This window comes from Erithacus rubecula (assembly GCF_903797595.1).
Source record: "Erithacus rubecula genome assembly, chromosome: 6".
Taxonomy (NCBI): Eukaryota; Metazoa; Chordata; class Aves; order Passeriformes; family Muscicapidae; genus Erithacus; species Erithacus rubecula.
The window spans coordinates 44,990,816-45,006,289 of record NC_136688.1 but is presented as its reverse complement, the minus strand read 5'-3'; the positions used below and the strand labels follow the sequence as shown (position 1 = coordinate 45,006,289).

General features: G+C 39.9%; 1 protein-coding gene and 1 long non-coding RNA gene across 13 annotated transcripts in view; one reads left to right on the top strand and one right to left on the bottom strand.

Moving 5' to 3' along the window:
- TC2N (tandem C2 domains, nuclear) overlaps window positions 1-14,617 on the top strand; it is a 35,647-nt gene extending 21,030 nt beyond the window's left edge. For all 11 annotated transcript variants that reach the window (XM_079308347.1, XM_079308346.1, XM_079308341.1 and 8 more), the window contains 9 exons: window positions 2,422-2,586; window positions 4,336-4,427; window positions 4,969-5,044; window positions 6,208-6,308; window positions 7,002-7,118; window positions 7,937-8,128; window positions 10,028-10,142; window positions 10,616-10,815; window positions 13,084-14,617. In XM_079308347.1, coding sequence (XP_079164473.1) covers window positions 2,422-2,586; window positions 4,336-4,427; window positions 4,969-5,044; window positions 6,208-6,308; window positions 7,002-7,118; window positions 7,937-8,128; window positions 10,028-10,142; window positions 10,616-10,815; window positions 13,084-13,194 — 1,169 coding nt within the window. In that variant the 3' untranslated portion in view covers window positions 13,195-14,617. The remainder of the gene's footprint in view (window positions 1-2,421; window positions 2,587-4,335; window positions 4,428-4,968; window positions 5,045-6,207; window positions 6,309-7,001; window positions 7,119-7,936; window positions 8,129-10,027; window positions 10,143-10,615; window positions 10,816-13,083) is intronic.
- LOC306803220 overlaps window positions 13,118-15,474 on the bottom strand; it is a 38,672-nt gene continuing 36,315 nt past the window's right edge. For both annotated transcript variants that reach the window (XR_013774579.1, XR_013774580.1), the window contains exon 3: window positions 13,118-14,072. This is a non-coding gene — a long non-coding RNA (uncharacterized lncRNA). The remainder of the gene's footprint in view (window positions 14,073-15,474) is intronic.

Below are 15,474 nucleotides of genomic sequence, written 5' to 3'. Positions count from 1 at the left end.
TGCTACTGTTTGGCTCTGAGTCCTGCCAGGAGATAGAATTAGGTAAGGGAAAATTTTGGCTCAGAGACATATCTGAACAGTTGTTTTCTCTAGGATTGCTTTGCCTCAAGGACATGATAAGCTGGTAGTATGTTCTTAGTCCCATGTGACTTTATTTCCATTATGAAGGTGAAAAGCCTAATAACTGAAAGAAGTCAGCCATATGTTGCATAATAACTAACGCAGTACTACCTAACTTTTTTGTGTTTGTGGGGTTTCATTCCCACCCTTCCCTCTTCTTCCCTCTGGTCCCTGCTGTTGCTTCTTTCCTGTTCCTGCAGGGCTATTACCAAACTTCTTCCCCACCCACTGCTGCATGCAGCACTGGCACCATAGCCAAGCCTAGCAGAGCTGTTCATGCAGACTGGCCATTCTGTGCCACATCTTCTAGTGGGCTTTATTTGGCATGTCAGCAGCCATGTACAGGCAATTGAAGAGCTGGAGGGAAGCTGTGAGGCCCCCTCATCTCTGAGCCTGATCTCCCAGCTGCCTGCTATTTCAGTGGTTCTTTTAAGCCCATAGTTGGATATGCTGTGGAAGAGCAGGATAAGATCCTGATAACCCCCTTCCTTACTGGGTCTAGGTTTAGGCTCTGCCTTGTTTAGTCTTATCTTGTCCTCAAGATACTGTGCAGAGAAGTCCATCAAGGATTCTGAGGCATAGTTGTTCTCCAGAGAGAAGGAAGATGTATCTAACAGCTTTTAGATGAATGTTTTCCTTTTTCATGCTGTTCTTACACAATCTTAACAGTCAGTGACTTGTCTACATTGAGGATTCTGCTTTCTGATAATTTCTGAGGGACCTGGTGTACAGAGTGTCCCTTTGGGCTATGAGCTGTTAGATCTTCTGGCATGATGACCTGACTCTTCATGATTGAGTCTCTTGAGCAAATATTTTAAATTTTTGGACAAATATTTGAAAAGTGACTCTTATGTCAAGTAGGCAACTTTCATTTCTCTTTCCAAATATAAATATTATTTTTTAAGTACAGCTTTAAGCCACATAAAGTTGTGTTTAAAAATGCAGTGTTTACTTTTTAGGGAGATTTACTAAATAGAGTGAAGTGTGCCGTCATTCTTTTTTCACATTACCCAAAGCACCAGCATACTCAAAAAATATATTCAGAGTACTAGACTGTTAGACTGTTGTTAAATATGTGTAGAAGTCCAAGTCCTGCTCTCAGCTCCTCACCATTTTCTGTGCATGTCTGGCCATTTTCCTCTAGTGAAACAGGACATGCTCAGTGTTAGCTCTTGGCAACTCTTCTGAAAGCAATTAAGTTCTGGCAGCCTTTCTCTTCAGTGCTCACTGCAGTGTGTCTCATGCTCTGACAGAAGTAAGCTAGCAGGAAGAGGTGTGCTCCTGGTCTGGAACACTGGATTTTCCATCATCTGCTGTGTAGCAATTTTTTGTGGCCTCACTTTTAGTGTTCATCCTGGTTTATGTTGTGCTCAAGCCCATTGTGCTTGAGTTCTTGCTTTATCACCTCCCGTGTTCCATCTCAGTGTTTTAGTTTTTTACTTTACTAACACATGCAGGAGAGGACTTTTGACTAGTGGTAGTTTGCTTCTTATGGAGCAAGACACTTTCAGAACTGAAGGCACTTTATTGTGAGGTAAAGAACATTTTTAAGAGCTAGGTTGAAGTCCAGGGAGGTGAAGGAAGCAAATGTCAGAGTTTGGCAGAACCCAGATCACCCCATTCTCTAGTGTGCTGGCTTCTTTTCAGTCCAGCCAGAAAAGAACTCTACAGCAGTGTTCTTCACTGTTTTGCTGACCAAGGCATACATATTTTTTATGAAATTATTAAGGGCTGAGTAAAGGGCTGGGATTCAAGCAGTCTCTGATATGTCTACTTATGCCTCTGTCAACAATTCAAGTAATTTTGGACCAGTGATTTTACTACAGACAGATTTGCCATGGAAAGTAGATAAGGAGGCTGCAGTCACAAGCTGCATTATCTTTTGGTACAAGATCTTTCTGAAAGTCTGGGGTTCATTAGTTCAGTAAGAAAATGCTGAGGATAAATAATTTGGAGGTTTTCTGTACAGAGTGCTACTTTTCCTCCTAACTTTTGTCTTGCTGTCTGTCTTTGGAGCCTTCTGTATTTAGCTGCTTAGGCATTTACTGCAAAACCCCAAGAAAGGGTATGCAAGTTTTTTACAGCCAGTTTACTTCCAGTGTTTGCTCACACACCATGGAAACCTGACAGAATGCAAATGTGTGTTTTCTTTTTATTTTTTATTTTTTCCCCTCTTTACCCGAAGTAGATAATATTGAAATATTTTGTCCTTTGCCCTGAAGGCACTCTGCCTGCCTTATGAAGCCAGGCAGCATGTGCTGTGTCTGGAACTCTTGCATTTGCTGTTTGCTTGTGCCCCAGAGGCAGGGAGAGGCTCGTTTGGGCAGCGGAAGGCAGAGCTGCAGGCTGTGCTCCAGTGGCCCCGCTACGACGTGCACAACCCCTTCTACCTGCAGCACCGCGTCTCGCCAGACCTCAGCAGGCGCTCCCAGGCAAAGCCAGGCTGCAGGAAACTCTATGGATCAGGTGAGAAGGGCCACAGCCTTGCTTCTCTGTCTTCCTCCCTTTCCCAGGGTTTATAGGTAAGAGGAATAAAAGCCATTTGGCCACAGACTTGTTTGGTTATAGCAGTTCCCAAGCTGGTCGGTGTGCTATGGACACTCCTTGGTTGGTGAATCAATCTGCAGTGCCAGCTCTGCTTAATTTCAGCTGCGCTGTTACTTTTTGGCTTTTAGGGAATTAACAATGCTTGTGTACGTCACACAAAGGTAGAGAAATTGGCAAAGCAAGGTACCATAGCTGCCTCTGGTCCAGACCAGGATGCAATCCTGGAGATTTCAGCTACCAGTAAGAGCAGTGAGGGAGATGGAAAAAGGAAGCCAAGCAGTATGTTGAGTAGGAGGAGTGCCTGAGGAGTACAAATATGGGGGGAGGAGCAAGCACCAGAAACACATTCAGAAGCAGATGATAAGAACAGGTGCAAAATGGGGCATGATGCTATATGCTGGCTTTTTTTGTAGTGTGCTTTTGAAGTTACAGCAACATCCCCACTTTTCAGTCTTTTTAAGAATGAGGGAGGGCTGCAAGACAGTAAAAGTATAGATAGAAAGTGTTTGATACCTAAGTAAAAATTGTTTTCTGTGCTGTATGTTTCCTATAATGGATGCTGTACAGACTGAAGTAAATTGTTAGTTGTTATTTATGATTGCTGAGGCAAATGCATTCAGAAACCTCAACACTCCAGGAAAGGTACATGCTCTCCATGAAATTGGAAGCTGGCAACAACTCACACTTTTAAAGATGTTTTATTTAGAATGGTATAGCATTCTTATTTTCAGCTGGGGGAAAATGTCTCAGTCTGTGTCCTATTTTAAAATAATTCTGAATCACCATAGAGACTACACGAAAAGACTATTCCATATATATATTTTTTTAAGAGAACAAAGCACATGTAGAGTTTTAGCCGCCTTTAACACATATGGTTTTACCAGGCTTTGTAAGCACCTGTGGTGGGAGCCAAATGGATTTTATTAAACTGTCTTGAACATCTTCCCTTCAGTTCATCATCTCTTTTTCCATTTTTCTTCAAGTGAAGCAAACACTTTACTAGTTTTGTCTTAGTAAGTTTAAACACAAGAAAATCTATTCTAGTGTGTCTAGAGTACAGTTCTAAAATGCCTTTTTCCTCCAGAGTTTTTTTGACAGCTGTTTCTGAACTTAGAACTTCATGTGCATCTACAGACTGTTAAAGCAAAACTCTAAGCCCAGTTTGTGGCAGCGAGTGCTATCGTATGCCTCATGTGTGTGGGTTTAAAACTACAAAATGTGTTTATTTGGAAGGCACAAAATTAAATTCTTGAATTTTAGTGTGAAGCCCCTTCTCTTCATCTTAAAAAAAACAAAACTTCATACAAACAAACTGAGAAGTAAATTCATTAATGTTTTTTCTGAAATTCTATTTATTATTGGTAAGCAATATCTTTTTACTATTAAATTTTTTTATATATTTTACAGACAGCTTTCTGTATAAAAATTGACTTTTTTCATTAAAAAATTTAATATTTTTAAAAAGACACTATCTCTTCACCCCTGCCCCATCCCTGTGTTCCTGGAAACCATAACTAGAAACAGCAGATCATACTGTCTCATTTTGGTCATTTGTAATCTCTAGGATTGAGCAGATATTTCCAGCAGCTTGTGAAAGTTATTCTGTGTTGGATTTTTCCCCTAGCAATGGTGCTAACATGATTTTTATTGTTCTCTGTGTCTCACTAGTCAGTGATTTAAGACCCAGTGCTCTGCCTGGAGCTGCTGATGTCAGTCGCTCGATGTTTGATCTCCGGAGCCCACCCCACCGCTTCATGAAGGTGAGCCCCTGGAACCAAGGCTGTGCTGAAACTCTGCATCTGCTCCTGATGCATCATGTTTCCAGGGTAAACACTGGAGGGCATTGCACTGCACACTGGGAGGACTAGAGGGGAAAATTGACCAACTTCAAGAGGCTTTTTCCAGGTGTCTCCTCTGACATTTGCTGTTCTGGCCCGAGTTTGACAGGGCAGACTGCTTGTCATGGTTCACCATCTTGTGGTTTCTCCCACCAGTTGAGAAGTGGAACACTGGAAGTTTCCATTGGCACAAAACACTGTGTTTGCTTATTTCTTCTATAATAATCATGTCTTACATAGCAATGAAGTTCTGTATATATTAATAAGCAGAAATTCTTTGCTGGTCAAATGGGTCCTCTATTAGCTCATTGCATCAAAATAGTAATTCCATGCTCCTGGATCAAGAAACTAGTAAGGAATGAGGCAATTATTTGAAATGGAGTGTTTTGTTTTCATTATATCTTGTCTGATGGTATAATCTCTGTTGCTCTGAATTAAGTGATTCCTTTTTTCCTGTCCCTAGAGATATGATTCAGTCTCCAGTGTACCTAGCAGTACCTCTTCCAGGAAGGATTCACAAGGCAGTAACAGGAGTCTGGGTAATGTTTTGTTTGTTTATCTTGTAATGAAATATTTCCCTTTGCACATGAAACCTCATGTTGTTTCTACTCTTCTATTGATATTTTTGCTTTGTTTGGAGATTTTTTTAGATGAATCTGACTAACAGGTCAATTGGAGATGACTGGGCAATTTGAAATTAAGAGTTTTGGACTTGCACAGTCCTGTTGTCTGGAGATAGAACAAATGAGACTTAGACAAGTTCTCCTGCTTTTGAGAAATTCATACTTGGATTTACCACCCAAGTGAACTAAGAATTAAGAAATGAACTAACAGTCACAATGTTAGGATAGAACACAGCACTAGGTCCCAGGTATTTTCATGTATCAGTATTTTTCTCTGCAAAGTGCCTGAAATCCAATACCCATATTACACTGGAAATTAGACAAGAATATTGCATGCAAACCCAATATGCCTATTTATGAAAGAATGCTGAAGTGGAGATATGGCAAAATAAACCCTCAAAAATTCACCAATTCCCCACAAAAGTCACCCTGCTATCAGTCAAAGTTTGACCCAGTCTCCTCCAAAGAGAAGGCTGAGGCAATGACCTTATTCCAGTCATGACAGAGAAATGCTGGATATTAAATGGCTCTTCTGACTTGGAGACAGGATAATAGTAAAATGTTTACTAGACTGGAATTGAAATTTGAGAAAGATAAAAGTCAGGCCAATTTATAAACTTAACAGTGAAAGAGATTAAGGGAAGTGATAGGATATAAATGTGTTCTGGGTGTTTCAGGAATATGCTTTTATTTTCTTTCTAAATGTTTGAGTATAGCACTAGGTATTAAATGCAGTAAAGATAACCCAGGCACATGGTGTGATTCTTGGTGTGGTCTCCTGTGCAGGGCCAGAAGTTGGACTTCTATGATCCTTAAAGATCCCTTCCAACTCAGGATATTCTATGATTACATAATTCTATTCCATGAAATGTGAAGGCTTTTAGCCATGCATAAGGTCAGATCACTGGACTTGGTAGATTCTTTGTCCTTCAAATGTAGGTGTTAAAATATTTCAAACTTATGTTGACAGAAGTTTGCAAAGATAAGGAGTCCACCTACTAATGAGTACCCTTATTTCTGGAGTGAACTTTTAAGATACTGCATTACTTCTAAAAATATTAATTGGCTTTCTTCCACAGATACTATTACATTATCAGGTGATGAACGAGACTTTGGAAGACTGAATGTGAAGTTGTGTTATGTTTCTTCTGTTGAACAGATTTGGATCACAGTTTTACATGTAAGCAAATATAAATAAGTTGGTTATTTATTTAAATAATGAGTATTGAATAACCAATGACTCTTCTACTATACTTAGTGGCAATGGTCATAAAATTATTCTCTCTGTTACTTAAATGAATACTTTTAGGAAAAAAATTTAATTATTTGTAAGTGTTAATATAAACTAAGTTCAGTCAGATAAAATACTAGGCTTCAAAGTATCTTCCTCTCCTTTAGTTTTTTTCTGTTGCAATCTCTGTTCTGCTGCAGTTAGTAGGAATAAATAGTATATATCTCCTTATGCTACTATACACATGTTAACACATGTTCTGGTTGTGAAGTGAGGAATTATTCAGCACAGATTAGAAAGATGATCTGGTCATAGGCTGGTCCTGCTATGGACATTTCCCTGTGGAAATTTGAAGGCAATAAGTGGGAGCAGCTGTGGAGGCACCATTTAAGTGACTTCTGTGATTCTATGACTTTAAATCCAACAGTTCCTTCAGGGCGGAACCCTAATAGAACTTCGGGGACAGGCAGCTTCTTGAGGCTTTTTTGTCAGTAAATGTGATACTCTTATGCTGACTTTTTTATATACTTCCAGGAACTGTGAAAAATTTTCAGGCAATGGAACTCTGAGTAGACAGCAATCTTGTAACTACATCAAATAGTAAGTCTTGCATTGTCTAAACTGACTGTTTCACTGTTGCAGTGCAAAGACCTGAGCTGGCCTTCTAGCTGTGGGGAAAATCCTTGTATCTGTGTCAAGGGAATTCTCACACTGCCCAAGCCAGTGCATTTCAAATCCTCTGCCAAGGAGGGCTGCAATGTAAGTAGAGGCCTGCAAAATACTGAGAAATATTTTTCCCCACAAAAAAATAAATGTGACGCGTAAATGGATTTTTAAAATGTACCAAACATCCACTCCTGTGCTGAATTTGGTGTGGTAACTGCCCAGGTGTGTTTTACTTCTTCCAACTTCTCAAAATCCTATTAAAAGCCTGATTCCACTTCCTCCCCTCTATCCTGTCTTGCATTGTACTCTTGCTCTCCTCCTGTCATAAGCTGGCAGGACAGATGTGCTCATAGGGGATTGACCATGGCACCTCCGTGGTGGGGGACAAGAGGAGGACTGGGCACACCTCTAGGTGCACACACATCCCAGGGAAGGTAGCTCTCATCTGGCAGGAGACAATAATCACACTCTGTCTCTACAGAAAATAGTAAAAATTGGTCACATGGGAAAGATTTCTGATAGTGGCAGTAAAGGAATATTAAGGGGGTGGAAGGTAAATCTCCCACAATGTCAGCCAAAGGTGAAAGAAAATAAGATTAGCTGGAGAGACTGTAGCAAAAGGTTAGAGAATCTGTCATGATAACGTGTTTGTACCGTTGTAAAGACCCAAAAGAGATGGCCACAACTTGTTATGGTAGTGAAAAATAACCCAGAACTTTGGCCCAGCCAGGGTGTGACAAGGTGGGGTGAGTGTGTGTGGATTTGGCACTATAAAAGCACACTTTTCCATGGCAACATAAAGTGGTACTCAGGAGCAGTGGCTAGAGAAGCAGGATGCCTTGGTTTCTAGGATTTGGGCTCAGTGGGATTCTCTTAAAATGATCATGTTACTCATCTGTTCTTCTTTCTAGGACATTGAATTTATGGAAACTTTTGTTTTTGCTATTAAACTGCAAAGCCTGCAGGCTGTCAGATTGGTATTTAAAATCCAGACACAGACTCCCAGGAAAAAAACTATTGGAGAATGTTCCTTGGCACTGAGGGAGCTGAGCTCACAGGAGTCAAATCATTGGCTGGATATATCTCCTCCTTCCAAAGCACCTGTAAGTGCCAATTCTGTGAAAGTGTGTTCTTATCTCAGCTAGAAAGGGTTGCTGGAAATGAAAGTAAAATAATTCAGTAGTAAAAACTAGAGGGTTGTTTTTGGTTTTTTTTGTTTGGTTGGTTTTTCCCTTTACCCTACTTCCTTGGAGAAAGGCATTTTGATGGGGAAAAAATGCAGACTTTTGAACTCTGCCCATAGCTGTTCTGGTCATAAACTGCAGATGTTTCTAGGAAAAGAGCTAGAGCAAGTTCTTCCACACCATGGCTCACAGCTTGAGGGAGGGACATTCTGGGGAAATGTTCAGCAAAGGACACTGGGTAATTGCCTTTTCTGACCAAAAAGCATCAGAAGATCCTTAGGACTCACAGCAAGAGCTCAGAGCAAATGGAATCTGCTTTTGTTATGGAAGAAAAGTGCTGAGATCTTCAGTGGCCTGAAACTGCAGAGACAGCCATATATTTAATGTTCAGATTGCATGCTGTGAAGTAATAATTCAGACAGTTCATATCCATTAGTGTAATAAGAAGCAGGTGGTTTTCACAGTGGGATTTCCTTTCCCCTTACCCTCACTTTGTTTGTTTCTTTTATAGATTGTGTCTAGACATTTGTATTTTCAACAAATTAAACTTGAATTAGTAATTCAAAAGTAAATTTTATTTAAATGTGTCTGAGTAATATGAATGATACTCTTGATTTCTGACATAAGTTACACTTGACATTTTTTATTCTAATGTGACTAACCGTATGTTTCAAAAGCAGTAAGATAAGTGACAGAGGTAGCTGGTCTATAAAGCATTTCATCTGAGTGTAAATTTCTGAATAATCTCATAGTTTCTCAGTCTGTGTTGGCTTTCATCACCATTTCATCCAATAGCCCTCCAGACACTCTGGGGATTCACCCCTGTGGTACCTGAGAGGCAGCAAACCCTCCCCCCTGCCAACAGAGAGCCAAAGCTCAGAGTCAACATAGTGACTTCCTCTCAGGGTTACACAGAAATTTTGTGGGTGAGCTACAAGGAGAATTTGGGTCTCTTGGATGAACTGGGGCCTTTTCTTTATCTAACCTGCTGCTCTTTTGCTTTGTGCATTTTGGTTCACTGAAGTGCACTAAAACTTAGAGCCAACAGAGTCTAGCAGAGTCCATTTAAAAGAAGGCTGTCAGGAAATGTCTCCAATGGCCTTTTCCTGCTGCTCTTGCAGTGTTCTGAGGACATTAGAGTGTGACAGGAGAGCAAAGAGGATGATTCAGTGCAACTTTGCCACTGGCAAAAATTCTAAAAATCCCCCCCAAGAATCAGACTGGAGATCTCAATACTTACACTATGTGTGTAGGCATGGAAAATACAAGTACTGTCATAACACAGGAAACTACACAGTGTGCAGTCACCCTAAGCACTCATAGCATTAAGTGGCAGGGCCTTGTTTCTATGGAAAACATTGCTTATATCTTCATATTGCAAAATTCAGAAGGGTGGGAGAGGAACTGAATGTTTTTGTGTGAGTGGAGCTTATGTGCTCTCTCACTTCCACACCCACTCACTAACCCATTTAGTAAAGCTGCAATGGCACATCTGGTTTCCCCTGTCTACTCTTATCACTGCAAAATCTCTACCAGGTAAAACTGGGGACTGGGTGATTTGGCCAGAATCCCTGGCTGAATCCCACAAGGGCCATATGTGCAGCACACAAAAGCATCTCATCAGTGGAGCACAGGTACTGCAGCTATGACAAGTGCAAGATGTGCTTCTGCAGGTTCTGTATACAACACATGCTTGTATTTCTGTCCAGGAAATCCCAGATAGAAATGTGGGAGCCCAACATATGACAAAATTCCTGTGTTTCCTGAGTTTATAAGCAACTTAATCCAGAGGTTATGGCAACATTCTTCTGCTTGTAGGTGTGCCGTGCAGAACTTCAAATAGGAACTTGTTTTCAAGCAATAAACAGGAGGATACAGTTACAGATTCTTGAAGCACAAAACCTTCCTGTTTCATCTACTCCACTGTCTTCACGTAAGTTACATTAGCTGCTTCATGCCTCCTGTCTGAAAGCATCTGTAACAGGTAAACTGCTGCTCAAATGGGTTGGCAATTCATAACATTCTTTACAACCTCAAACTAACATATTGTGTGGTAGGTTTCCATTGCCAAGGTTTGTTTCCCCAGATGTCTTACTTGATTACATTTTGTTTGGTTTGAAGATGTGTGTTTATGTATTTTGGAAGATTTTTATCCCAGTATTAATCCTGACATATAACAGCATTAGCTTGCACTTGCTGCTTGAGTACTGTGATAATCAGTCCAATATTACTGAACATATTCTGTTTGTGTGACTAGTCAGGAAAGCTATTGTAGAGTTCTTTTGGCCAGACTTCTGAGAAATTGATGCAATTTGAAGCATACATATGGATCTTGTTGGTTCCTTTTTGGGTGTGTTGTGAATAACCCTTTGTGTGCTATGCCTTTTTCTTTTCCTTTTTTGCTAGATTTCTTTGTGAAAGTTGGAATGTTTAGTACAGAAGGGATCATCTATAAAAAGAAGACTCGCCTTCTAAAGTCCACCAATGGCCAAGTGAAGTGGGGAGAAATGATGGTTTTTCCAGTTAGCCAAGCAGAACAAGGAATTAGCTTTCTCATCAAGCTCTACAGCAAAAGCTCAGTGAGAAGAAAACACTTCCTAGGACAGGTTGGTTTCTGCTAAATAGCCTTTACTTAAAATCCAGTTCCACAGGTTTCTTGATATGAATGTTAAAATACTTTAAATGAGGTGACATATAAAAATATAGTAAATTCTACTAAACTCTTCTGTGTGTAATCCAAGCAAAAATGGTACCAGGCTCTTAAACATGGACCAACATGAGAAGTGGAGTTGACACTTAAGTTTTCTTTCAAAAAGAAATCCTAAAGTCAATATTGTGTGGAGTATTACTATGTGACAGATTCCTTCCAAGAAATATAGGATCTCCTGGTTGCCTTTGCTTTTCAAGGAAAAACACAGCACCCCAGGAGCTCCATAACCTACAATGTCCTGCACAGCAAGGGGATGTTGGCTTACAATAACAATACACTCACAACAGAGGTGTGCAGAAGGAACTATCAGCAGCTACAATGAAACTCCTTTTCTGGGTGAAACAGTGCTGAAATCAGTACAATAGTTTGTGTATGATCAAGAATTAATATAAGTGTCCAAACACAAAATATTTTTAGCTTGTTTTTCAGTTAACAGACACAACTTCAGTAGCATCTCTTTGAAAGCATTTGTGTGATCACATTTACTTAACCATCATAGAACTTACTAGTCTGGTTTCATTATTCTCTCCCATCTTCTTCCCCTGCTTGTTCTAATTTACCATCATCCTGCCTTTTCTGTCTCTCTTCTTTTTGGTATAGGGAGCCATAGCTGTTCTTAATGCTCTGTGTTTTCCTGACCCAGTTAGATGCAGTAAAAGAATTTTAATAAATGCATAAATTAATAATGTTGACTTGATTTTGAGACCCCCAGTTGTAATGTCCCATGTCAGATGGGACTGTGCTGTCCTTAGGTATAAAAAAATGTTACTGTCCTATTCTGGTGGTGTGTCTTGTGTCTGCAGCAGATATGCAGTTCAGGAGATGTTCATGTGCTATAAGATACAGAAATGATGTGCATCAAGAGTTATTTTTTGTAGCCTCATGTTGCATATGTCTTATCTTCCTGTTGGTGGAATTAGATTTGAAATGGGAAAAGAAAAAAAAACTTGTTCTTCTTAGCTGTACTGCCTTGGGGGAAAAATAACTGAGTATGATTTTGCAGTCGTCTAGCAATATGTGAAGTAATCTCAATCTGATGAGTTACATTTAATTGTGGATCTTATTTTTACAGGGAGGAAAACTTGTCCTCCTCAGAGGTTATTTGGAAGAGGTTGTTCCAGCTCATGAAGGCAGACATTGCCACATAACATATAAAGACATAAAATATGGCTCAGGGAAAAATGTACTTTGAGCAATTGGCTGGGTACCTGGAAAAAAATGAATATAGCTGCATCTATTAACTTTATTCTTCAGAGAATGGTGTTTAATTGGATGCTGTTCTAAGCAGACAATACTTAGATTAGGCTGCTTTTACAGGCATGTCTTTAATCATGAGCAAGATGTACATTGAATCTCTGTGGATGAAACATCAGCTGTCTGTGGTGTTCTGGAAGACATTATTCTCACTTCTTGAGGACTCATGCCCCAGCAGTATAGGCTAAATGTACTTCATGGTCAAGGTTTCTGAGAAGTCTTAAAAGGACTCATTCTTGGAAGACTTGAGGAAATAGAGTCCTGTAAATAATGTTACCTACTTACATAAGCAGAATTCTTTTGGCAATGGAGGCTGGTGATAATGTTAAGGGGGAAAATTTCCTACTTGTACTTCATTTCCTCATTTAATGGCCACTATCCACTAACTGAACACTGCGAAGAAACGGACTCTTACTACGTGACTATGTGTGGTATGGGCATGTTAGTAACCTCTGTGGAATGCAGGTTTGGCCCTGGCTGTGGGAGTGAGCAGTTTTAAATGCTCATGAAAATGCTGGACAGCTCGTGCCGGATGCTGCGTGGCTTGGATCCAACTGAGTCCAAGCACACAGAGCCAGCCTGGGGAGCCCCTGACCCCAGCATGTGCATCTGAGTGCAGCAAGGAATGCTCCACTTAAAACAGCTTATTGACTGCAGAAACACTATTATGTACTGGGTTCTCTAAACTATTTTACGGGCTAAATTTAAACACAGACTCCCTGTGTTCCCAGCTGAAAGCCAAAATGTTAGGACTAGCAGAACTTTATTTGTTGCTGTTATGCTTTGGTCACAGTCTATATGTTGTATCTTGTTCTACAGTTTCCTGGTATTTATTTGTAACTAGTAAATGCTGGGTTTTGTTATATCAGATAAGCTCAATTTTCTTATTATTCTTTTTCCTTTTATGCAGATCTGGTTAAGTTCTGATAGCAGCAACAGTGAAGCAGTAGAGCAGTGGAAAGATACCATTGAAAACCCTGAAAAAGTTGTTGTTAAATGGTACAGTCTTGGTCCATCTTGAAGACTGGAGATGAAATTCAGAACTGATTTTTCTACAGAAATTACTATGCTGTCTAAAATAATATAAATTACAAGAAAGATATTGTCTATGCAAGTTCTTCAGAAGTTCTCCACTGCATCATGCGTCTGTGGAAACAGGGAAAATTCACTTTCACCAAGAGAAATATTGGCTAAGTACCATTATACAGAAGACTTCAGAACTGGAAAAAGTGCCCATTTGATTTCATGAAATTCATCTTGAAAGAAAGATGTTTGCCCCTTTTGGATTTCATAAAAGCACAGAAACTCAGTTTTGGAGAGAAAGCAGCTTGAATCAACTCTGTTTCACTAGCCACTGACATTATGGTCATCTGCAGTGCTGTCTTTGGCAAACTCCAAAGTCCAGGTTATGGGTCATGTCAGTGGCTTGATTCTGGGTACCTGTGAGCCTCTGGGGTTGTTGACACCATTTGATCAGAATAACATGTGTCTGAGCACAGAGCTGGGCCAGCTGGGAAGTCCATGGTGGAAATATAGAGACAGGAACAATGGAGTCCCCTCGAAACAAAGAACTCGTAATGTTAAAAAAGCAAAAGTAAAAATCACATGGTACAAGGGGCAACCTCCAAAGACCTCAAAACCCAGAAAGCACAGAGGGGAATGGATGGGGTGGAGGGTACAGGATCCAACCAATAGTGAGGATAAGGAACAGAACCATAAATGTAGCTGGCCACCAGCCAACCACATATCGACATCAAGAACACCTTATTTATAACAAACTGGTTAAGATATTAGTTACCACCAGACAACTCCTCTTTCTATTCTCCTACCACGATGTCAAAGGATGTCCTTCCTCCTAGCTAAGTGTCTCCCAGGGTTTGAAGCTGAAGCTCTCTGCATCTGCAAGTGAAACCAGCTCCCTGTCCACCCCAATTTCCACAGGGAAGCTGTGGCAGCAGGAGAAGCAAAAAGGGAACTACACAATAAGGCAGTACCCACAGGCTTTTCTAATCTCCACTTTGGATGAAGGGTTGTTCAGAAAGCTGGAGCTTGAGCTTGCCCCCATCCTTTTCTCAAAACAGAGATACAGAAAGATAAAAATTCCTCTGACTTAGTGATTTTTACAAGAGGGGCCCTCCAGACTTGCTCTGTTTGGGTTAATTCTGGCTGGAATCAGTGAAATAGTACAAAGAGGCAATGACCCTGCCTAGGACCAGATCCAATATTTTTAGATTGCTTTCTTATATAGAATATTTATATGTAAACCACTTCCTATCTAGTCAACACGCTCTAGCATTTGCTTACATTGCCAAAACACAGGCTAACATGTACAAAGCAGTAAGCCAAGATTTACTGACTTACGTGCTTTTTGATGTTAATTAAAATTGAGTTCTGTAAGGGGTTCAGATTTTGTTTAAAGGATGGGCTGCTACTGCAGAAGTACTTGTTACATGTCTAGGATGCTAAAAAATCATGTGGGAGTACATTTTTATTACTTGTTTCCAGTAAGAAGAAATTACCATATTTTTAATTGCAAATTGTATTTTTCCAACAAAATCCTAAGATTATATTTTCTATTAGTTCCCATATTTTCAGGTGCTTATTCTAATTTATTTTTAAGGGGGGAAGTACCAAGTATATAATTGATAATGTATGAATCTAAAAGCACAGACCTCTTTGCACTACTTCAACTACCTGATTAAAAAACACACACATATTTCATTAACTCCACTGCTTACATATTTACTGTTGGCTGTCTGGACTGTACAAATATTTATGTTTGTATAGATGCTGAATAACTCTACTTTTCTTCATAACTTGGATCCGATTCCACCATCTGACAGGAGCTAGTGTGGCAGTGAGAGCACTCACTGCTGGAAGACAAAGGAACATGGGGAGAGAGAAAACACTGGAACAGGAAAACACATCCTTCTCAAGCATATAGTTCAGAGCATCTTTATTTCAAGTTTTTTGTCTTTGAGTGGCAGGAAAAAATGGAATTGCTTATATATTTTTTTTCATCAGTTGATAATTGAAACTTTTGACACTTCAACCACCCAGATTGTGGTTGTTGAAATTTAATATTTTGAAAACAGAAGGCTTTTTATACAGACTCGTACATATTCTGCTTTTCGACCAATCATTATAAAAGAACTGAAAAAAGATTTTGCACATTGCTTGGAGAACAAACATCAGTTCTAGCTCTTAGTCTTTGCAAAGCTCCCATTAGGCCCAGAGGATCTTGACTGACACTGATAATTTTCAGCCAGTTAAAACAGCTGGCCTGCAGGGTAAAATGGAA